The sequence below is a fragment of the Haliaeetus leucocephalus genome, unplaced genomic scaffold, assembly GCF_000737465.1.
Source record: "Haliaeetus leucocephalus isolate CR32 unplaced genomic scaffold, Haliaeetus_leucocephalus-4.0 Scaffold752, whole genome shotgun sequence".
Lineage (NCBI taxonomy): Eukaryota > Metazoa > Chordata > Aves > Accipitriformes > Accipitridae > Haliaeetus > Haliaeetus leucocephalus.
The window spans coordinates 3,468,839-3,492,726 of NW_010973188.1; the positions used below are offsets into that span (position 1 = coordinate 3,468,839).

The 23,888-nt window shown below is 35.4% G+C and overlaps 1 protein-coding gene across 1 annotated transcript in view; it reads right to left on the reverse strand.

Annotated features, from left to right (window-relative positions):
• The window catches only part of BIRC6 (baculoviral IAP repeat containing 6), a 177,007-nt gene that overhangs the window by 61,011 nt on the left and 92,108 nt on the right, over positions 1 to 23,888 (reverse strand). Inside the window, exons 52-62 of the mRNA XM_010581233.1 lie at positions 23,297 to 23,553; positions 21,993 to 22,101; positions 21,266 to 21,487; positions 17,461 to 18,241; positions 16,383 to 16,526; positions 14,452 to 14,581; positions 10,911 to 11,042; positions 8,399 to 8,566; positions 6,344 to 6,517; positions 3,863 to 4,059; positions 1,321 to 1,621 (exon numbers count right to left, since the gene is read on the reverse strand). Coding sequence (XP_010579535.1) covers positions 1,321 to 1,621; positions 3,863 to 4,059; positions 6,344 to 6,517; positions 8,399 to 8,566; positions 10,911 to 11,042; positions 14,452 to 14,581; positions 16,383 to 16,526; positions 17,461 to 18,241; positions 21,266 to 21,487; positions 21,993 to 22,101; positions 23,297 to 23,553 — 2,615 coding nt within the window. The remainder of the gene's footprint in view (positions 1 to 1,320; positions 1,622 to 3,862; positions 4,060 to 6,343; positions 6,518 to 8,398; positions 8,567 to 10,910; positions 11,043 to 14,451; positions 14,582 to 16,382; positions 16,527 to 17,460; positions 18,242 to 21,265; positions 21,488 to 21,992; positions 22,102 to 23,296; positions 23,554 to 23,888) is intronic.

A 23,888-nucleotide genomic window follows, 5' to 3' on the forward strand; every position in this document is an offset into this window, starting at 1 on the left:
CACATTTCATAGAGTTGAATTCAGATGTTTGGCTTAGGAAATGGAGAAATTGACTGTTTAGTCCATCAAAAACAAAGGCTAAGAGGGAATACAACTCCTGTCAACAAATGCTTTGGAAAAAGAAGAGCTCTTTATGATGAGGAACGATGCTGGGCACAAACTGGATCTGAACAAATCTAGGCTGAAAATTAAAGCAGTCCCTACCTATCAGGAAAATTATGTTCTGGAACTGTATTCCAATAGCAATAGTAGATGCACACAGACAAAAAAGAAAGCAACTCAAATTTTGACGGTTTGAGTTGGTCTCTATTTAAAAGAAAAAAAAAAGAAAGAAAAAAAAGAATATGAAAATTCTTTGCAATAGCAAGTGACTGGAGCCACTCAAGGACATAAAAATCTGAGGGACTGTAGTCCTTCAGTTAATTACTACTCAAATGAGGAGGGAGTAAGCAGCCAGACTGAATTTTTGTTATCTAGTTTATTGTTGTCCACTGCACTGTACCTAAATACAAGAGAAATATAAAGATAAACAGAAGGGAGGGTAACAAGACTCTTAGTTTCTCAGTTGGTCTTATGAGGTACGCATTGTCCACCACCCTACAGGCTGCTGAACAGAGACTAACTTCAGCTGATTGCTGCATATAAAAAACAGCATTCTTTTCAAAGTCATAATGAAAAGAAATGTCTTAAAAATAATAAAACATCTTTCACATACACTCTTCCAGTGTTTCAAACACTAAGAAATACAAACATTAGAACTATATGCAGAATTCCAAGTTCAGTTGCAAAGACTCTGACCACAAATTGTCTCTTGGCTCATCTGTTCACTCATTGAAGAATACCTCATTTCTCCCTCTGAACTCACACTGTTAAGGTAGAGCTTCTGCTCAGCTAGTTTGATCACTATGATCTTTAGATCTTTCTCTCTTTTTCTAAAACATTATTATTCAACAGTTTATTCTACATCTGCTGTACCTATGCTCCTATCCATATTATTCTGCATTTGGTTGCAGAATTATACAATGTTTGCCTTCTTGTGTGAATGCACCATCATCTTGACAGTGTCATTGTGAGTTTTATCAGCAGTTATTTTACAATTACTCTGACATTTAGATGAGAACACTTGAATACTGATGACTGTGACAAAACTTTGCCAGACAGAATTTAGCATTTAGAGACAACAGACTATCAAAGATGCCAGCAACACAGTTCTGCTCAAACCAATTCTAACTTCCTGCTAAAAGCATTACAATGTAAATAAATTTAAGCAAAATGATCTAGCTGTTGTCTACAAAGAAACATAATAATTGCAGCACATACTTCCTTCACCATCATCTGTAACTCCCAACACCAATCTCAACAGACACTGAGCATGTTTCCGTTCTTTTAGCAGCACCTCAGCATAGCCCGGAAGACGAAGAAATAAACCAAAGGCAGCCAAAGAATGCGCGGGTATGGGAGACATAGTCTGAACTGTTGACTTGATCGGTGGAGGTTCTGCAGCAATTGTTTCTGGTGCTTCATACACCAATTCCCCTGATTGTTCAATGGTAACCCATTCAAATTGATCACTGTCCTTCTGCTTTTCCTGCGTGGTTGATGTAACCACTGGAGTGCTCACCTTAACCAACAAAAACAACAAAAAAAAATGGTAGTCATTCAGTTAATCACCTAGGCAAAAATTTTATTAAAGTTAGGTTCTAAAGGACATACAACCTTAATATAGGACACCATTAAAAAGTCACATGAAATACACTACCATTTACAGATATGAGGACCAGGCTAAAAGGCTAAAAACGGCATACTTACTGCATTTTCAAAACAGTTCTAGAAAGTCCCGCTTACACAAGCAAGCAACTGTATTTTGCCAACCTAAAAGCCTCAATTAAAACATGTTGTTTAAAATCTAGAGGCATAGGGGACATAAATTACACTGAAATAATCAATACAAAAATTAGTTTATGTATCAGATGGTTAAATAAGAAATGGCCCTTTTATTTTTAACATTAAACATTGAGTATGAACTCAAGTGTTTAATTTTTAATTACAAATTGCAAAAAGGTGAACAACTGCTCATAATACCTTTAAAAACCAAGAAGAAATTTGGGTATCTTAGCAGTCTTGTAGCAACTCATGCTCCTTTTGGGCTTTTGACTGATTTGGCTGGCTTTATTACTATTATGCTCTAACGCAACAGTCTGTAGTTCTGTTTTATGAACTAAGACAGCTCAGAGGACTATGCAGACTATGACGGGAATCAGAGTTTAAGGGGGTAACAGCTATACAATTCCCCAGGAAACAGTCATACACTCAGTTAAAATGAAGGTGTGACATCCAGGTCCCTCTCATAATTAAACATCACAGAAGTTTCAGGCTTTTATGCTATTCATATGAACTGATGCAATCATATTTAAAATTTTACTGTTTATCACCAGACTGATCTTAACTGGAAAAGATAAATCTGAAAAGACCTTGCAGAATTTATTCAGAATTCCCAATTAAAAATCAAAGCCACATTTAGCTGCATTTATTCCAATCATCTACACATTAAGAGAATCAGAAGTATCAGTCACTTGGAGAAATATAAAAGTAAAATTTAAGAATGACGAGTCTAGAGAATTCATCGGTCTTCACTCAGAATCTTCTATTTGGTATTATTGTATTTAATGTGTTTTTATGGATCACAGAATTCTCATCCAGTATTTGAATTCAAACTTATATCTCAAGCTAAAAAATTATGAAAAGAAAATAACTTTCCAGAACTATATAAAAAAGAAGGAAAAAAAGGGATGAAATTTCTCATGGTCTTAAGTTGCCTTTCATCTGTTGCAGAAATCCATGAATCAGTCTTCTTCAATACCGAGTATGCATTATCTCTCTTGGATTTCAAAATACAACAATTATTTATGTGAACACATTTCCTTAACTTTTAATTTTTGAACCAACTTGATACTAGACCTCTAAAACATCTTTGCAGAACTATTTACAAAGGATTCATACTAAATATCTAGTCTCACTACAGACTTCCTACTCCTGACATAGTTTTACAGTCAGGATACTGAACAGCACCCTTAATTTATTATTACCTTAATTTCAAAGGGAATAAATATTCACAATACTTCCTGTTAGGAGTATCAGCCAAAAATTTCAAAAATACAACCAAATAGAATTTGAATAATTCACAGGTTATTTTTTTCCTTTTTAATAAAGACTGTGTACCTAGAACAGCAGCCAAAGGTGTAATTTCACACTAATGCTTCTACTGAAACTTTTGAAATGCCTATCAGTGCCTCCAGAGAAATTCTATACATAATTATAATAAGTATATAAATAACTAACATACATATTATTTATTATGATTTTATTTTAGATATATTTATTAATATAAATATAATTAAGATTATGCAGTTATTTATTATTTATAATAATAAATCTAAAATAAAATTACATAATCTGCTTTGAGAACTGAATTTCACTTAACCATAAAAAAAATCGCTGAGGGTACATTTACATGAGCAATTAAATAATAAACAAGTATGGCTTTATAGTACATCAGCAATTTTACGTTACTGCACCCTCCAAGATATTTTATGAATTAATGGAAGCGAGGCAAGCAGGAACACTGAATTCATACATTTGTTCCACAAGGACATGGCTACTCAAGCAGACTGTAACATGTGTAGGGAAGCAGCATGCATAGCTGGACTGGGCTGTGGAGTTATGCACTCGCCTATTTTAAAGCAGCTTCCCCACATAACTGAGATGTCAAACCGAACACAGAGAAATATGAGGAAAATACTGTCCTTAAACAAACAAACAAACCACTCGTAGCATGTTTTTCTACACTGATTTTTTCACTCACTTGCTGAATTACATCAGGATAAAGCATAGGGAGTCTCTCTGCAATAAGGGCCAGTCCACCCATTCCTGCAAAAACTTGCAGCGGAGACTGAATGGGACAGGTTTCAAGAAGCGATTCATCTAGAACTGCATCCATACACTCCTCCCCAGGACTGACGGCTTCATCTTCAGGGCAAGGTCCCAGTAAATCTCCATGCTCTATAAAAACCACAGAGGTAAGAGAAATTAAATCAGGGATATACAGGAGTATGTACATCAGTTCACCCTAATTCAACCTGACGGACTATGAGAAATAGAAAAGGTCACATACACTTCCAAAGCAGGATAATCTTTGTAAGAAAGAGCCCGAATATAGCACTTTTCGTACATGCAGCTTTGATGCCTACTGTTCTTAAGGATACAGGCAGAAACCACCTCTGTGGAAGTTTTCCCTATCATGAGAGATAGTAGGTGAGTATGTCTGCAAACATGCTGGTCTCAGCAAGGGACCACCTTCTGTCAGACACATGGAGGATTCCACCACGCTAGGCTGAACGTGATTTACAATTCCATTGTTTGCAATGACATGAATTGATCAGACCACAAGAAAGGTTAGATCTCCTTGATAAGGAAAATTTTAAAATAAAGATTTTTAAGGAAGACTCACCCCTTTGTTATACACTGTTTTGCAGTGTAAAAAGCTGTAAGCCTTCCCAAAGAAGGAAAACAAGAAAATAGACACACACAGATATTCACAATGCAGAGAAAGATCACTAAGGCCAAGTGCTTCTCTGCAAAAGACACTTGAAAAATACGTCATCAGTGAGTAAGGGTATAGGCAGATCTTTTATTATGAGTGCAAATATAATGCTATTCCTTCCACATCTTAAATATTGTTGCAAGGAGTTACACTTAAGTATACTTCTCCAGTACTGGCTTTAGTTAATCTTCTTATAACCCAATTTAAACCATTTCACCTCCATGAATGTTCTGCAAGTTTTCAGTGAAGTCATGCACTTCAGCTATGGAAAACTGCTGATCTCAAACAAAGGCACTGAAGCACACAGAAGAAAATACAAGTAAATGACACTTTTCCTCAAGTATAGTAGTAGTAAATGCAGCACTAGAGACACAATGTGAAGTTATAAAATCTATCTAGTACAGATGGTGTCAAGAAAAAGTCTGCTTTAAGTGGCAAGCAAGGAAATACTGATATGTAAGAATGATTTCTATAGATATAAAAAACTAGTCATGAAAAAGCAGTAGCACTAACCTTCATAACTGATGAGTGGTGACTGAGAGACATCTGAATGTAACTAATATTTTGCTGTATAGAACCACAGATCAATGGATTTGTAATGACAAAGTCAAATTTTCAAAAGTATTAGTCTGAAGTTTAAAAAAAAAAGCCTAGGAACTTAATAAAAGCTGAAAGAGGACCTTCATGTTTTCATATGCAACTCTACTACTAAACTGAACCTCCTCTAATGATTTTTGAGTTTTATTCAAATTGAAAAATATTTATTGTAGCTTGAGAATTTAAATAAACAGCAAAACAAAACAAAATTATTTGAAAGAGAAAGGCCTTTCAAGAGTGTGAGATCTGTATATCCAGCCATTACATGGAGTCATTAAATACTTAGCTCAGATCAGATAGCAAGAAAATAGATTTTTTTTTTTCAACTCTGTTTCTTATCTTTTCTAGAAAGAGACTGATCTATCAAGTGAACAGTTTTTAAATGAAGCCCCTGTCTTAAAACAGCAGAATGATTAACTTTGTAATTCCATGCTGTGTCAGCAGATCCCCTTAGCTTAATTTCAAGGTCCCATTCTTCTAAGTCCTTCCCTGAAGGAATGATATTCAAATATTTCAAAACAGATCCCTGGGATACAGGTCCTTCTTCCCCCTTCCCCAGCACTACAAGTAAGTAGATAGCAAGCAATTAGAAAAAACATTAACAAAAACCAAACCATATTAGAAAATCTTAAAAATAATGGTTTTAAAAGCTAGAGTTACAAGACCAGTTTAGATGGCCTGGAGAAAAATTCCCATTTTCTAAGAAGCATTTAAATACCCAGGTTGCTGCAATAAAAAATTTCACAGGCTTCTATAACTCACATGGTTTCAAACAGTTCCTGCATTAATTAATCTGCCCTGGTTATCAGCACACTTACTACAGAGAACCAGTGTACATATCAAGAAATAAAATACACGATATCTATACAATCATATAATCATATCATGTACAACACTACGATGAAGAAAGAAAAGTAAAACCAGAACAACCATATTGGTGCATCTTATAGATACAATCTAAAGACAGGCAATGAATTTGTTCTTTTTCACAAAGTTTAGCACTTATCTTGTAGAGGATGGCTCAGGAACATCATCCAAGAAAATACAGAAAACTGCTATTTTCTTACCAAGAAAATCAAAACCATTTTTTTGTCCAAAATAAAAGCATTTTAAAAAGGAAGATACCAAAAAAGTAAGAATACTCACCTTTTTCTGTGTGAAGACGTTTAAATGAGTCCGTTTTTGATAAGCTTGGATCTGAGATGACTTTGGAACCAAGCTTAACTGTCAAATCTATTGATCGGTATCCTTGAGGAAGTTTACGGTCATACAGCAGAGTCAGAAGCTGGGCAAGTGTCATTTCAGCTGGTAATGGTTGGCCTAAACAACAATGGCATTGAGTCAGAGAGGAAAATTATGATTGGGTTATTTTAACATACATGTCCAGGTGCTGTTCATTACTTGTAACCACAGATGCCACGTAGACTAAATATTATCTGGCTCCAAACTAAGGCCTCAATTTTACCATTTGTTCTCTTGGGAAAAGGGGCCCCATCAGTTTGGAACCAACCATCAAAGAACTATGCCAACATTCCCTAAGGCAGCTCTGCACTGAGAGCCCAAGCACTTGGCATATTTAACAAATGGTTAAGGCTGTAATTTGATGAGCATTTTAAGTAGGTAATGCCTGTCCCCTGCTACTAAACCCCACCCCTGCGTCACCCTTGAATTGTGGTGGCATAAAGGTGTGTGACCATAAAGTAAAATGGCTGAAACAGAAAAAAGTGGGAAACAAAGAAACCTGCAATTCTTTTTCAGTCCTATTATCTCACTACTCTTGTGTTGGCACACAACTCAGCAAGAAAAAATGAATGGTGCTGCCAGGAATACTTTTCTCAGCAGAAATGCAGACTTGAAATGCACATGCAATACAGCCCAAACTGATTACTCAAATCAAGATTTTGGCCACTCTGTTGTTTACGAAGAATATGTTCTTCCCTGAAATTACAAGTTACTCTCAAGGCAGAACAAAGTTTCCTGATAACAAGTAGACTTACACATGAAGTGAAATGTTTTACATCTGGATCATATAATACACTTAGCATGCCCATTTCATCTTGACTGTACTTAATACAAGTTCCATTAAGGTCTTTAGTAGCAACCTGTTTCTTCAGTGGAAGATGTTGTCTTAAGAAACGAAAATTAAAAATGTCTTGCCATCGTGCAAGTAAGTTTTCTGCCCTTTTTTTAATCACTAATTCTGCTTTCCATGGCTTCTTTTTTTGTAACAACTGGCTGTTGCACAAGATGTGATCGACGAGATCACAAATACAGAATGGTCTACGTTACTATTAGTAGACAAACCTTACCAGGTAGATACTGAAAACAGGCACTGAGTTTTGATCTTCTCTCCAACATTAACTGTATCAATTTTAGATATTTTAATTCAAGTATGTGATCCCTCTAATAATTGCCAGAGGACAGCCTCAAAGACAATAATTCTGTACTAAGTTGAAAATTTAGTTTTTTATTGGGTGAAAATGACTTCAGTTTACCACTTAATTCTATTAGCTGGTTCCTTGTTTTTATACTATAAAAGAGATAAGAAGCTCTTCTGCATAATATTAAAGTGTTTCACCTATGTTCCTGTCCTTTATCTAAGGTTAAGAATTTCAGTCACACCAATCTCTCTCTATGCCCCAGCTACAACACTGCCACCAGCTTTGTCCAGATAGCTGATAAAATGCGAATACATACCTGCTATATGTAAAACAGGACTAACTGCTCAAGACATGCTGATTTTGAAAACACAAATATTATGGAATTCAAGAATATTCCTGAAATGGCAAATCAACCTTCCAGAGAACAATGCAAGCTGGCTGCCCACTCAGAACATGAAATAACAGAGCATGAATACCAGTTCTGTTCTACCTTGCAGGTGAACGAAAATGTGAGTCACCCTACAAACCTACTGCCCTTTTATTTCTGAGTGAAAGTGGAAATGTTTTTGAGATTCTGTTTAGGAACAAGGAACTAAACTTCAAGGAAGATCAGCATAATTGTTACTTTTGTCAAGCCACTATGATGTTATAATGCTCCACTTCCACTTGAAAGCCGTTACCAACCCAGAAGGGCTCTACAGTTCAAAATGCTCAATCGAAAGGTAAAGATGTCCATTAGCATTACATCTATTTTCTGAAGATGTGTCAGCCACTGAAAAAGCCCAAAATTGTGAAGTTTAAAACCAGTTATTAAAGTTACCTGGTAGAAGCTTATGGTATAGATGAAAGACTGGAACACTAATGGTCTTGCTGGCAGATTCTCCTCCTGAGGCAGAGGTACCTACTTTATCCGCCATCACTCTTCCTCGCCTTGATGGTGGGCGTGGAGGGGTGGATGAAACAGCTCTTTTTGATTGAGATTTCAAACCTAGTACAGAAGTGCAAAGTCATTCTAGTATTTAATAACTTCAGTTAGCCAAGATGCAATGTACTCAATACCTTCAATGATAGCAAAAAAAGTAGAATTTTTCAGCACTGGCTAATTAAATATCAGAATAGCATTCATGTATAAAATGTATTTGGATATAATCCCAGTATTTTTACAGTTACAAGGCTGTGCATCCTCCTGAACTCCAAACATAAACTAAACCATAACTGTATTAGATCACATCCTCCATTAAAAAAAAGCAAGAGCTATTCTGATTCTGCTCTTAAACTCAGTTAAAGATCCTGTCTAGCAATGGGCCCTGCAGTAAAGCTTTTTTAAGTTGTTTTTTTCAACTGAGAGCAAGAAAGGCAAAAATTTCTAAATTGACAGACATTTCAGCACAGACTATAGATGACAACCACTTGTTTGGCCTACATAGGTGACTTCAGCTGCAGTACTGACAGTACCACACGTGATGAAAGGAGTCTTTAAACATGCTTTTAAGTTGCCTAGGTCAAAACATTTAAAGTAAGCACCACATGAAAATTAAAAGAGAGAATAGGTACATAAAAGCTTACTGAGCTTTATAGCAAGACTGCCATTTTTGGGGACAGCTTAAGTTGACTTAAGGTACAGCGAAATTATACTACTGTCATGTAGTCTTCTATGCAGGTGACAGACCAAGTGAAAAAGCCAGCAGGTCAAGATAGAAAGACACATACAATGACTGCCTTAGCTTAGCCAAGAGCAGCTGCAAAACTAACAACATCCACACCTGAAACGCTGTAATCCACTCTGGTTTCAGCTGATCAGCAGGAGCAGCTATAATACGCAACACGTTCTCCAATAACCTCAGTACACTAAACTAGCTTGTCTCAGGAAGATCAGGTTCCAAATACCATCTCTACTCTCTATTAATTTTACCAATAGCAAACAAGTTAAATACTGGCTGCATGAAGCTCTGACAACACTAAACAAACCCCCAGAATATATGAAAAGATAAAGACAAAAGAAGAAAAGATTTCACAAGCCAGTAGTAAAAACAAATGAAAATGAAGATTACATTTAAACTCTTTTACTTAGGTGGAAAAAATACAAACAAAAAGAAGCAAAAACTTAAGTCTGCTTCTTTCTAAACAAGGAATGGGCTGTATCAGGCTGGATGATCAGAGATGCAACTGGGATGAGACATGGCTGACTATGCTGTGCCCTATCTTCAAGCCTGGCATATTTTTTTTTCTTTCTTCCTAGATTCTTTACTCATGTTTTAACCCTTCACTTGGACCTATTAATATTTTACATATTACCAAAACACATTTATCCTGTTCAAGTGGCATCCACTGCAAATATCTTTCCAGATAACAACGCTGTAATTAACACCAGCTGTGTTGCCTTAAATATATACCAAGATCCATGAAACTGCTGCCCTATTCAACACTTGAGTTTAGAGTTATATCTACATCTAAAAACCTAAAATAAAAAGCTTAAGAAATATTGGTGCCAGAAGTCAAAGGAGATCAGCATCTCTTCTTCATGCTTCATGAAGTGTAAATGAAATTGAGGTACCTCAATGAAGGCAGAAAGCTAGATAGGAAAAGAGTAGTTTGAAGTTCATTAATCTCTCTCTCACACGCACCAGAACTTCAAACCAGATGATGACTAATGATCTCTACAGCCATCATCTGAACTGCAATCTTCTCATGTCACTGCAAAATTACTGTGTTCAATCTATAACCTCCAAAGTAGTTTTGGAGGAAAAGGGTTTACATGAATTATTTCAGAATGATGTTCACATTAGTTTTTAGGTGAATACTTTGTAAGAAAATCCTGTATTTGTGGGTGCCAAGTGAAACAACATGGTTTTATGCTTACATTTCCATCTGACAGTTTTTAGTAGAGTACCTCCAGTTGTTACGCAAAGCATATGGATTCTTTTATTTGCAAAGCATATTGCTTAAGTAAAACTCTGATGCACCAGCCACTGCAAAAAGGTAGAGGTAGTAATACCCATACCACAGCAATAGTACACAAATACTAATATATTGCCATGAAATCCAAGCTCCAGGTGTGTCTCTACAAAATCCTGCAAAATGCACTAGCAACAGCATCCACAACATATCACTGACACACACATATAGGTACAAATTTGTCAAAGTATATAATCCGCTAGAGAGAGCAGTTCTACCAGGAACCAATCTCTGCTGCCTAACAGCCAGTTAGATTAACTGGCCACTAAAATTTTTCTAACCTAATTAATAATAAAAAAGAATTGTTGGTAGATATCCCCCCCCCCCTTTAACATCAGAAAGATCCTTTTTTCAGAAGGTGGAAGAAAAAGACATACCAGAAGCAACAACAACACTATAATTGTCCTGAAATCCATTTTCTGCTTTAACTTTTTCTTTCTCTTCATAGTTCTTTTTTTCTTTGTCTTCCTTCTGTTCATTAATTAGCTTAGCTGTAATACTGGGTGTATCTATTCAGGGAAGAAAAAAAAAAAAAAAAAGAGGAGAGAAAAGCATTTCAAGATACCAAGTTGATTTTATTACAGTTTCTAGGCTGTTAACAAGGGGCTATTCTCAGTTATTTTAGTGGCTTAGAGTTCCATCCCAAGCAGCAATAGTCTTGTAAATATCTATGAATTAAGGTATTACAATAATTCTAGTCCCCTCTGTCTTCTGACAATTTAAAACCGTAACAGTTTAAAACCATTACCTGATAAGTCAAGTGTACTCATGAAACCCCACCCAAACCCCCAAAAACCAGAAACCAAAACACCAAAAAAACCCCAACAAAACAACAAAGAAACAAAAAAAATATTCCAAAACTCTTTTTAAGGACACCTGCAGACTTATTTAAATAAATTATTGTATTTAGGCCTAGGTATCTAGGTTATATACTGACCCGATTTCAGAACTGGCAAGTTTGTTCCTTTGAAATTGGAGGATGCCTGAAGTACATCACACCTCCAAAACTCCTGTTGTTTGCTGAACATTAGATTACTGCAGTTCAACCATTTTGGTTCAATCTTTAGTGTAGATCACAAATATCAGCAAGCAACTATTACATTATTGATGACTGGTGACAATGGATCATTTCACACCTTGTAATACACAACACTGGCACCAAAATGGCCAAATAATTCTCTAATTGCTTCTGAGTAGTAACTTGTTTCCACATAGCCACAGCAGCCTTAAGCTACAACCACAGACTCAAGACCTAGAGGTACCGTCCAGCTACCTTTAACTGTATATCACTGGTGTGTGAGGTGCTGAAAGAGACATAGTTTGACTGCTTGGAAATAAATTATGATTTGTGCCTGAAGACATTGGTTATGTCTGAGTTAGACAGTAGTGCAGACCAAGAGAAGATACAGAGTATGAAACTGCACACACACAAAAGAAGATACAGAGTGTGAAACTGCACCACCCCCCCTCCCCCAGGTGAAATACAAAACAACTGGTACCCATCCTAGACAATCCTACCTGCAGTGATACTGCACATTTTCTTCCTATGGCGAAGGGATGTGAGAAGCAGATTTAGCAATGATTTTTGACACCCCCCCCCCTTTTATTTTTTTAAAGGCTGGGAGAAAAAGCATGAAATGAACATGTTTATTGTGATTTATTTTTGCAGGAAGTATGACATGATCGATTTGAGAAATTAACAGCATAGTTAAGAAAAAGGAAGTTAACCCAAGGGAGAGACTCTGACACAGGACCTTCACAACCTCCTGTTGTTGCAGTGGTGGCAGTCCTTTCTTCCTTTCTGCCCCCCAGTCCATCCCTTCTCTCTCCCTCTCACCCCAAACACAGAGTTTACTCCTCATATATTCAAGTCTTCTTTACAACGTCCTAACCATGGACTTCATGGAATGATATACAAGTATCACAAAGCTTGTAATACAATCAGAAATCACACTAGATGAGGGATGGAAACATAAGAGAACCTAAACTTTTCCAGAATTAATTCTACCCATGTAAAATAAGAGTTAAGCTGAGGAGTAACAATTCTGTAGCAAAACCCAAACTTATGGTGCCCTACAAAGTCAGCATTTGATCAATTTCAATTAGAGACGTTACAGTATATGACATCATCACATTCCCCTCCCAAGTCTGTATTAGCACTGGCTATCAAGTTGACCGCAATACACCTCTGAGGCAGCTATTCAGTACAGTTTATGTCACTGCTCAACAACTGATCCCCACTTCATATGCAGGGACTATCCCACCCATTACAGTAATTCTGACCATAAATTGCACAAGGATCTAAAGACCTCAGTCACATTCCACACATGACTCTGTCTGTACAGTAAGTGAATACAGAATTCTATCAGAAATAGTGAACTATTCCCTGGTAAATAAGCTTCAAGCATTTTTCTAGGATTCACTATGTTTTAATTAAAATTCCAAAGCACATCTTGTTCTGTCTAGTATTCTGCCAAATGCCATTATAGTACTTCTATCACCTTGTTAGGTAGTGTATTTATTACCGTAATGAATTTGTTAATAATTTCAATGTAAAGATTTTAAGTAGATATAAAAAAGCAATAGTTCCTCTGAACTCCATGAAGATCTGCTTCAGAAATTAAAAGCTGATCTACACTGAGTTCCAAAAAATTACACGTACAAGTATATCTACATATAAGAAGACAAATACCTAGTCAGATGAGTGTGCAGCTAAGCGCACACACCAGTGCACATCTGCAATATGGCAAAATCCTCTTTGACTTTTCTTTGCTATTACTTGAGAACCTCCTCTTAAGAGTAAAGAGGAAGTGCTCGGTGTTTTTCCTTTTTAAAATTAGACATGCTTAAAACTGATTTTTGACGTAACTTGACCTAACAAATTTTGCTCTATTTCTTACCCAAGGAGAATCAACTTGCAACTTGCGTGGTTTTACCTAGGGAGCTCTGGCATGGACATGACACCTTTAGTATGAATTCTACTCTTTAACTAAATTTAAAAAAAAATCACTAACCCTAATCTTTAACATATAGTTCTATTTTCTAAATTATTAAATAAATACTAAAATTCAAGGTGGGATTAATTTTAAGATTAAGACATCTACCATTCAGGTGTCAAAAGGTCTGTGGAGGCCTGGTCAACAGAGTTTCCTACAAAGGGGTTCATCTCTCCATATATATTCAAATAGTATAACTGAAAGTACTGAACTTTAAAAACCAAACAAATTCATGTCTTTAGATTATCCTCTCATTGTATATAATTTTAAAATTAATCTCTAAAAGTAAATTATGGCTTTCAATCTCCATTTAGTAAGCAAACTCAAATGTTTATATAATAGGTAGATATACATCCACAGAAATTAGATGTAGCCTTCATTATTGTCCTTTTCATAGCAACATGGTTTCATCTCTATCTTGAGATAAACTTCTAAGTTGTGGGATATTTAACTGACACAATTTGGGAATATTTAAGTGACTGGATGAAAGACAGGTCATTTTAAAGACTGATATCTGCAGTACCATTTTTATGGTCTTGCACATACCCCATGAGAGATTTGAGAACACATTAACACTAAAAAGCAAACATAAAAACCTCAACCAAGCAACCAACCAAAAAACCTCCAGCAAGCAAAAAAAAAAAAACCACCAAAAATCCCACCTTCTCCACCTCAATTTTACAGAAGGAAAAAATAGTATTTGACTAGTAAAAGTGCATTTTACATGCCACATGTAAGGTATATGCAAAAGCTTACAACTTAAATCACTGTTTCATATTCGGCAATTACCAATGAACACTGCAAACATGTACGTTAGACATACTTGGTTTATGCAGGTTTTTTGGTTCTGGGGTTTGGGTTTTGCTTTTTGGTTTTTTTTTTTGAAACTGTATCTTTAAAACATGAACTATTGCAAACTTGCCTGACACACGATCAAGAACCTCTGCTAGAGTTGTTGACACAGGCAAGTGAAGAGTACGAAATTTGTGTCCAGCTCCATACATTGGGTGTTGAATTACATGACTAGTAGCATTAATTCTTCCTTTGTACAGCTGAAAGGAAAAAAAAAGTCAACATTTAACATGACTTTAACATTCAGAAATAAGTTAAAACACTAAGTTCTTATAAACTCACCTCAGCAAAATAAAGCTAAATCTTGTGTGTGCTAAAAGAACACTGGCATATCCTTCAACTTTGGAGGTATACAGTAAAAATGCATCAAATTAGGACAAGTTTAATTTTTTAATTCTTTTGCTTTGAAAGCCTAGAATATTTTTAGCAGCAGAAACAGTATGATATCATATTTATTTTTAAAAACCCAATTATTTTACATAGCTGTGTATAAGAGAAAAATTGAATGCCCAAGACTTGCAATTATTTATGAAATTAAAATTTAATTCTGAAATTAAATTAGGAAATCACAATGTACTTGGGACTAGAGAAAGATGTCATTTCTCTAATGCTGACTTGAGGATGAAGTTTATTCTAGATTGAATATCTACTTTTTGCTATTATGACAGATAACTAAGTCACTACTAGTTAAAACATTTCAAATATTTAACATATTTTAGCCTGAGCTCTGTTCACATTTTGTATCATTCTTTGCTTGCACTAACTTTTTACAGACCTTTCTGCAATAAGAGTGCCACTTATCCCCTTCCTCCTATCATCAGGAGAACTGTTTACTAATATTCACACACAGGACAAATTTATTGTTGTGCAGTATTATAAAAAAAATTAATACTTGATGACAATCAGAATTTAGCTTCTCAAATACAGTTTTGGTAAGAACTTAAGGGATAAAAAATGGGGATCAAATCTTTGAAAGGTTATGTTGTTGGATATACTAGAAGTAGATGCTGCACATCCACATTATTTTTAAGGTTTCTCTTTGGATGTTAGAGGAGGAATCATCTCAGTAAGAACAGACAGACTGTTTTCTGGTGTTTTGAATGGGATAAACTGAATTATCTGACAACTTCCTTTCAAGATAATTCTTCTTCTTTTACATATCTAGTAATATTCTGTAAAAATCTGTTGTATGTAAAACAAATTATTAGAAAATCAATTTTACCTTCACATTACCGATGGCCATGTTAACAATTAATCTCAGCCAGGTTTAAACAAAGCATTGAAATGTTTGTGCTAAAACTATTTGTTCCTCCTTTTCCATTTTATACCATGTGATGCAATTCCCCTGTCATATATCTCATGTAGTACTTCTGAGATGTAGTAAGAACGGCAGAAGCCAAAGCAGAAAATAATTTTTCTTTGTATGGAAGTACCAGATCTTTTAATAACTTCTGTTTTTCCTATATTTCTTTATTCACAGCCTTCAACTGAGAGCATAGCACTTCATTCAGTCAATTATAATTCTGTGTTCTGGTGAAACATGTGGAAGCATAAAAGCATACATCTGCTTTATAAATTAATTCAAGTATTTGTCACTCAAATTTATTCGTGGTGTTTTGGCTAATGCTGAAGGATCTCTGCCAATTTTGAAGCATCAGAACTAAGACTATTCTTTAACAAAACTAATAACAAAGAACTGCTGGAAGGACTAGAACTTGTATCTATATTTGCTGCTAATGCATAAGGATACTATTAAAAAGTCTTCCATAAGCTAAATTTCAGTTGTCAATTCTTTCAGAAGAAAATAAGTTTTCAAGAAGATGGCTTTGTCTTACAACAGTGCCTTAAATTTTCTTTTAAAATGCTGAGTTACAATTCACCAACACACTCCTTTCCAAAATTCTGCAACGTGTACAGTAGGAAAAGCTGCTGTCTGACATTTCAAAGTTTAATATACTTTATTTATTCCATGTTCATGATACCGATATCAAAAATTCTTACTGGACATGGGGACTGAAGAAACAAAGTCACTTTCTCATCCTCTAGCATCAGCTGCAAAAAAAGCCTCCTAATAAATCCAGAAATATTTCCAGAGTTTGGGAGGTTCCCACGCTGAGGAGAGGACTGGAACAATTCACAGAGAACCTGGGAATGCAAAATGACATCAGATTTAAAGTATTTCTATATTTAGGTCTCTAAAATATAGCTCTAAACAGCCATAATAGGCAGTGCCTAAGATCTACCTTCCAGTTATCATTCAAACCAGATCAGAAATGAGCACGACTGAAGAAAACAGCAGCAGCAGGTAAGGTTTTTTTACAAAAAAAGTTCAAAACGCTGACTACAGCATGAAAGTAATTGTAAATACACAGACTACTCAAAAAGATAAAAAACTGAAGATAGAGTATTTAGAAAAATAGCTTTCAAATTCCTAAAGCAAAAATTTTCCATTTCATAATGCAGTATTACTAGTAGACATTAACAGAGAACAGTGCTGAATTTTTTACTGAAGTCTACCTGTTCCCAGGCCATGGTCATTCTTAATGTTGAAAAATCTTTTTTTATTTATACTTTTATTCAACTAGGTCTACAAGGTTAACAAATGTGAGGAATAGCTGAATTTGCACTAGAATGCCAAATGCAAAGCCATATTCTGCAATAGCCCGTATTTCCCTGGTCACAGATTGCACAGGGTATATGGTTGCACAAAGAAATTTACCAGGAAATCTCCTTAAGTTACTAATATTAAAGATGTGTATGAAGCTTGATTTTCAAATTCCATTTCACAAGAGTTTAGACCTGTCCAATTAAATACAGTATTTTGGATTATGGTCTAAAGTTTATTCCTCCAAATCAAGAGGTATACAAATCTATACATAGGACTGGACGGCCATGCCAAAACATTTTTATACTTTTCAGAGTCAGACCAACAAGCCAACAATTTTAATACAAAACTTTACCTGTCAATGGCAGCTTACAAAAAAATTTATTTTAAAGAAAGCTAAAAAAAAAAGTAAAATTTTTGAAAGTTGGATGTAGTTATTAATAAAGAAATTAAAACTTTGTTTTTCTTTCTCACCTGTGCCATAAGTCTCTGGTTATTAGGATGGCAAGAGATGCACTGTAAGAAGAAAGCAACTGTTGCATTTTCAATTGCTGTCCGCTGCTGAGTGGTCAACCCTGTTGTTACAGTTGAAGAAAGCAAGCTACATCTTGCACTGGCCTGTTGTGCCGTCACATTGTGTCCTCCAGAAGTAGCACCAGAGTGGCACAACAGAAATAAAAGTGCTGTCCACAATGGATTGACTTCAGAGCCACCCAACCAATCCTTCATCATGTGGCTATTGCCAACCTCTGTCAAAAACCTGAGAACAGGAGCAACCAGGTCTGCCGTGATAGGCATTTTATTAAAGTGCTGTGGAGCATGATGCCTCCTGAGCCTGTCCTGGGTGATATCCATTGATTGTGCAGTGCAGTCAGAGCTAGAAGTATGGTTAAAGCAAAAACTAGCAAGACTTCTTACAAGCAGTGAAGGCAAACCTGAGTCCAATAATTGCTTGATAGCTTCAGGAGACTGAGATGAGGCAGCAAGAGTAGCCAGGTGAGACTCTGTTAGTGCAAGAGGGGCTTGTGCATTTTTAGAGTCATCTGTTAAAGACGAACTAAGGTCCTGCTTTTTGCTGTCATCAGTCATGGACAGTCTGTGTTGACACTGCATTGGAGGAGGAGCGATACCCATCCATCCCATGAGTAAGGAAAAATAATTTGGGTGGATGTGGCACATGGAGCAAAGCAAACTATCAACAGCTTTCTTCAACACCATGTTGCAGGGAAGAGACATGGACCAATTAAACAGTGACCTGTAGAAGACAGAAAATCATGTCAACACATAGTTTGCCACTCATATTCCCTTTTCTTCACTGGTTCATGAAACACCTTTCCACATTTATGTTTTAACTATTGCAGAAGCTGTTGTAAAACACACTGTGCTGAGCTTGAAAGCCTCTTTTGGATCACAGTATCAGCAGGACATTCATCACACAACAGGCATTCCTCAACTCTATGTTTAAATTTCATCATACTGTATTTAAAATAGATGTAAGCTGACTTTTCTGGCATGCTGCAGATGAAAGACAGGATTTCAGTCTTTTGACAGTTGTCACATAATTTATGCATTTTTGAGCCAACTGCAACGTCTTTGTGCTTTCAACTCTCCAAGCCGCAGCTACTAGGATCACACACACATGCAGACACATGCTCATTTACATAAAGGTCTTTTAATCCTTTGTAAGAACTGAAAGAATTCTAACATGTTTCAAAAAATTTTAAAAATTTGCTTTATTAGAGTTCTACCTGAAGATGTTGCAAAAAAATGAAAGCAGTAATAATGTTGTTGGCTGAATGACGTTACCCTCACTACCCTTACTCAACCTGAACTTAGGACACAAGTTAACAACAGAATTGTTCCTCAGAGATACTAAAAATCCCACCTACCTTTGAACTCACTTCCATCCAAATACTATTTGCTTGAATGCTAATCCAAGGCACATGAATGCAAAAACTAATTTAGCTCCTATTATACAGCTTAAATTTAATAAGTGGTATTTCTAAAACAGCAAAATCGTAATTTCTTCATACAGACTTGTTTAGAGTAGGTCAAGTATTTATAAAAAACAACCCACAGTTTTCTGAACTGACACCATACATAATAAGTTACATTATCTTAACCTTTACATACAGAGGTGATCACACACTTCGTGCCACTTCAATATTAGGTTTTTAAATAAGTTTGTATGTATCATCATATATCACATTCCCATTTGAAGACAAGGATTGTTCTTCCCTTTTCTGGATGGAAGTGTCATTCTATGTTTAGTCTAAGAGTTTAGAACAGAACATGGGTCTAACCAAAAGTTAGCTTTATCACCAGTCTAGTGAAGAGCTGATAAAAAAAAACTCTCCAAGGAAGACATTAAAAAGTCATCTCAGTGACCAAATGACCCATAACTTTGGGAAGATAGTCACAATTTCCCAAAGTCCACATATAATAAAGGTACACTTAAACTCTTTGCCAACTGTATATTCACACAATCCTTCCGCCAAAATTTTCCGGGTAAGTTCATGCTCTATGAAAAATAAGATTCTTTTCCAAGTAGATATTAAAAAATAACTAAGGAATAAATTAGTATCCATTGGACAATGCAGAAATATTGAAATGGAAAATGGGGATGATAGGAAAATAGATCCAAGAAAAAAATGAAATATCACATGAAGGAGAAATTGGGAGTTATAGCTAGAATCAATGAAAATGTTTCAAAAGTTAAAATATCAAAGAGGATGAAGAATACACGAGAAGTTATTTTTACTAGAAGAATTATTTACCCATATATTTGGGTATGACAACAATTCATCTATATTTATTAAAAATATATTTTATAATTTGCTCCAGATGCTGGCTGATATGAATTATAGTTTTATTTAGCAGGATATAGAGGAACAGGCTATACTGCAACATGCATGTTCAAACTAGGTACAACAGTTTATCAATATTCCTTCATTTTGTCCTGTGATGAAAACAGCATACTCTCCTCCAAAAGACAGGAATTCAGTTGTGAAACCCACTTTTATATTAGTATAAATCTAAATGAGCTATCCATTTTAGGAAGTCTATTTTTATTAGAGTTCTTCCTTTTCGAAAGCTAAAATCATTAGAATGTATGCTGAAAATGTATTTCTGTTAAAATTTATTGCTGAAAGGGCTAATTGACCAGCAATTTAAAATCCTTAAGTTGATTCCCAAAATGAACAAGCTCATTTTGAATTAACAATTATTTATATGACAGTATCACTGAAGTCTTTGGAAAAGGTTTAGCTTGTAGTCATGTATCTAAAGACCATCACGTTGCACATATACAAGAGCTCCACAGGCTTGTACCAATAACCATAACTTGTACATTTCCCAGTGTTTGTATGTTTGACTGTGCCTAAAAGAGACAGTAAAGTAGCAGAAAAATACGAACATTTCCTAAGGGCAACAAAAAAATTACAGTCTATCAAAGTTCCTTTCATTAACTGGAATTTTATTTGATGGTACAAATGAAAGACACTTCACTAGATACACAAATTTAACAGCTATTTTTCTATAATACACATAAAACAAAGCTATGTGGCTTCTCTTTTGTTTTGTTTAAACAGAAGACATGGTTAAGCAACATAAATTAGGAATGTTAGCTCAAATATTTTCAGTCTGGAGTCACTAAAAGTATACATTTGGTCTTTAGGCTGAACTTTTCTTTAGAATTCAGCAACATCCAGCAAATTCATAGTTCAAGATTCACTCAAGATTTTGTGCTTTTTTTCTTTCAAATCAGACTGGCTGGAACAAAAGTGGCAACTCCAAAGAAACAATCCCCCTCCTCCCCTGGCTCTTAGCAATCAGTTATAGATAATGGATACCATGAGTAATAAAATAATAGAACCTTATAGAACAGGAGACTAATGAAGATCATGATTTATAGGTACAGTGAAAATTACTGCAAACAATTTCAACAAGAACAGCCCAAAGTTATCCTTAAAAAAAACAAAACAAAACAACCACGAAAACATGCAGCAGTTTACCTTACACATATCTGCAATTATATACATGGATCTGCCGTTTTTGTTTTTAAACACAATTATACCTGGAATACATGAAGTGCAGTTTTGTGTTTAGAACTGCAAAACTACCTGTTTAGATATCTTTAAGTATTCACTTTATCAATTAGCTTCAGGGATGACAATTTCTACTATTATTTCACAATGAGTGCACTCCAAGTCATATCATTTCAGTGAACAAAATAATTCAGTTATAAGAAGTATGTGGTGCAAAACTTTGCTTTACTTACTCGAAGAGTTCTCTGTCCAGCAACGCTGGTAAATCATATTCAACAAGCAATTCATAACTATGCCACAAAATTGCTGCTACGCAATGCAAATGGGAAGGAGATGGCATCAAAAGACCATACTCTCTTGTTGAGCTACTTGGACAAATGTAGCTGACCCGGCCACTTTTTTTCATAGCCGCAACTCTTGCAGAATCACTGACCCATTTCAGCAATGCTTGAATTCTGGAAGGCAAGATGATGTAGTACGTTATAAAGTCTCAAAGACAGACTCAAAAACAAATTATCTTGCTATCTTTTTGTAATCTGATTTACATATTTGTCTATTCCTTTGCAGCAAAGTTCAAGGGTGAGTTCAAACTATTTTTTCAAGACTTAGATCACTAACAGGGAAAAAATTAATAAAAAACACTTATCTTGGACAGCCGCTGCCTTCTACAGAGAAAGAAAACATAGTAGGTATCCAAGTTCTAAGTATTTGAGAGAAAAGTCAGTTTTGCAACAAAGGTTTTATCACATTTATAAGAGCAAAAAAAGAGTGACAGCATTCTCTGCAAAGGATGCAAAGAGCTAGAAGGAAAAGCAGGAATGCTTCTTTAGATTTCTGCACTTTCACACTATCTCATAACAATCAGATTTCAAAAAGTCTGCTTTTGTGCAGTAACATCAAGCCACTATTTAGCAGATTACTTATGCATATGCTTCCACATGACAATCCAAATAACATTACCTATCTTTTGTTCCAGGGTCTTGAGTTGTTCCAAGCTGATAAAGAATGTCTATTGTGGAGTCAGAAGAGAGACCATTTAATCTTCCAAACAGTAAAGGACTATTCAGATCTTGCCGCATTGAAAAAAAAAGGGGGGGGGGGGGGGAATAATAGAAGTACTTACATATGTATTTTTTAAAAGTACTAATGAAATTATTATAGAATTGCAATATTAACATTGAATTGAGTTTTGCCATTAACATAAGGATGCAATTCTTACACACACCACTGTCTCAAAACTGTGCATTTTATATGTTCAATGCAATGTACAGCCTTACTATGAAATGAAAAATCATTGCAACATTCATCAGATACGGGACTTAAAGCTTTAACTAGTAGGATTTTCTTCAACATGTTCCAAAGAGACATGAATAATTCCAACAGAGCTCTCAAACCTCATGCTTCACAGAAGCAAACTTTTATTTAAAAATGGAAGCTTATTTAACTCCAATTTCCATCAATGGGACTAAGACTGAAGATTTCCTCAGATCATTTCCTATTCATCTTCTCCTCACTATGTTCATCTCCTGCCCTGTAGAAAACTACTCTCTTATCTAACGGCATTCCAGCAAAAGACAGTAGGTTACACTGAAACATTAACTCATGGCAAAATAAGTCATGGAAGCCATTTTGAAAAGCATGTTTTCTGGCAGTATCAGCAACCTCAAAACAGGTAAAATATGAATTCAGTTTTCCTTCATTTAAAAGACACAAAACAGCAAAGTGGTACGGAATCATACATACAAAAACCCCAGTGCATTAACAGAAGAACTACTGTAAAATTTTGCTGTGGGACGTAGATTAGTTGTTCAAGTGTCTTGATTATGTACCTCCACCTGTAAATACTTTCAATGCTTAGTGCTATTCAGAATTTATACTGTCCTACAGGCTATTACTGCCCAAATATTGCTGCATTTGTTTTCCTTAACACTACTTGTGGATGTTCTTTATTTTGAAACATCTAGACATAGTATCTATAGTAAGAGGCACTTAGGATATATTGCATGTCCTACTCTCATGTCTTCAAACATTCATCTAATTATCTATTCTACACAAAAATCAAAACAACCCTGGTTGCACTTCTTTACTGTTGTAGAACTACCCACATAGAGAGACTGCGATATTTACAAGCATAACAAAGCACAATGGCAAGTTCTGGCAACCCAAATTCAGAATCAGAAAGTAACATGCAAATATACTATATTTGTACGTTTATACAGGCAATGTTTTTAAGCAACAACTGAAAAGAAAAAAATTGCACTCACCTGCAGGATCGCTCCCCGATGCTGAGCAGTTTCTTAGAAGAATGTCAATCAATTTTAGGCCTATTCTGGTGGACTGAAGCCCAATTTTTACAAGCACAGCCTCAATGTTTGGAGAATGCATACCACAGTAAGGTGACATTAGTAAAGCAGCACATGTCTGCAACAGATTAGCAGTGGGTGCTGCAGCACTAGCCATCATTCCTTCTAAATCACTTATGTGAGTGAGGCAGTGGTGTAATAATCTTAACCATCCAATACTGAAAAGGAAAACATGAAAATGAGCTAATGTATCATTTTCTTATAATTTTATTTTTCATCTATAACATAACTACCTGTATTAGATTCTAGGACAAGTACTGCAGAAAACTGCTGTGACATAATCAGACATTGTCTGAGAAGAGCAAATTAAAATTATTGAATTTAAGACCACAATGTAATATACATTAGTAATGCTGTTGTAATCATTGGTTTAAGGTGGGTAGGAAGAGTTAAGAGCCTGCAAGTTTTGTTCCTAAAATTTCTCAAGATTTCTTGATTCACATATATATTTCTTCCAATAGGGTGAAGCTACTGGGGGGGGGGAGGTGTTTAT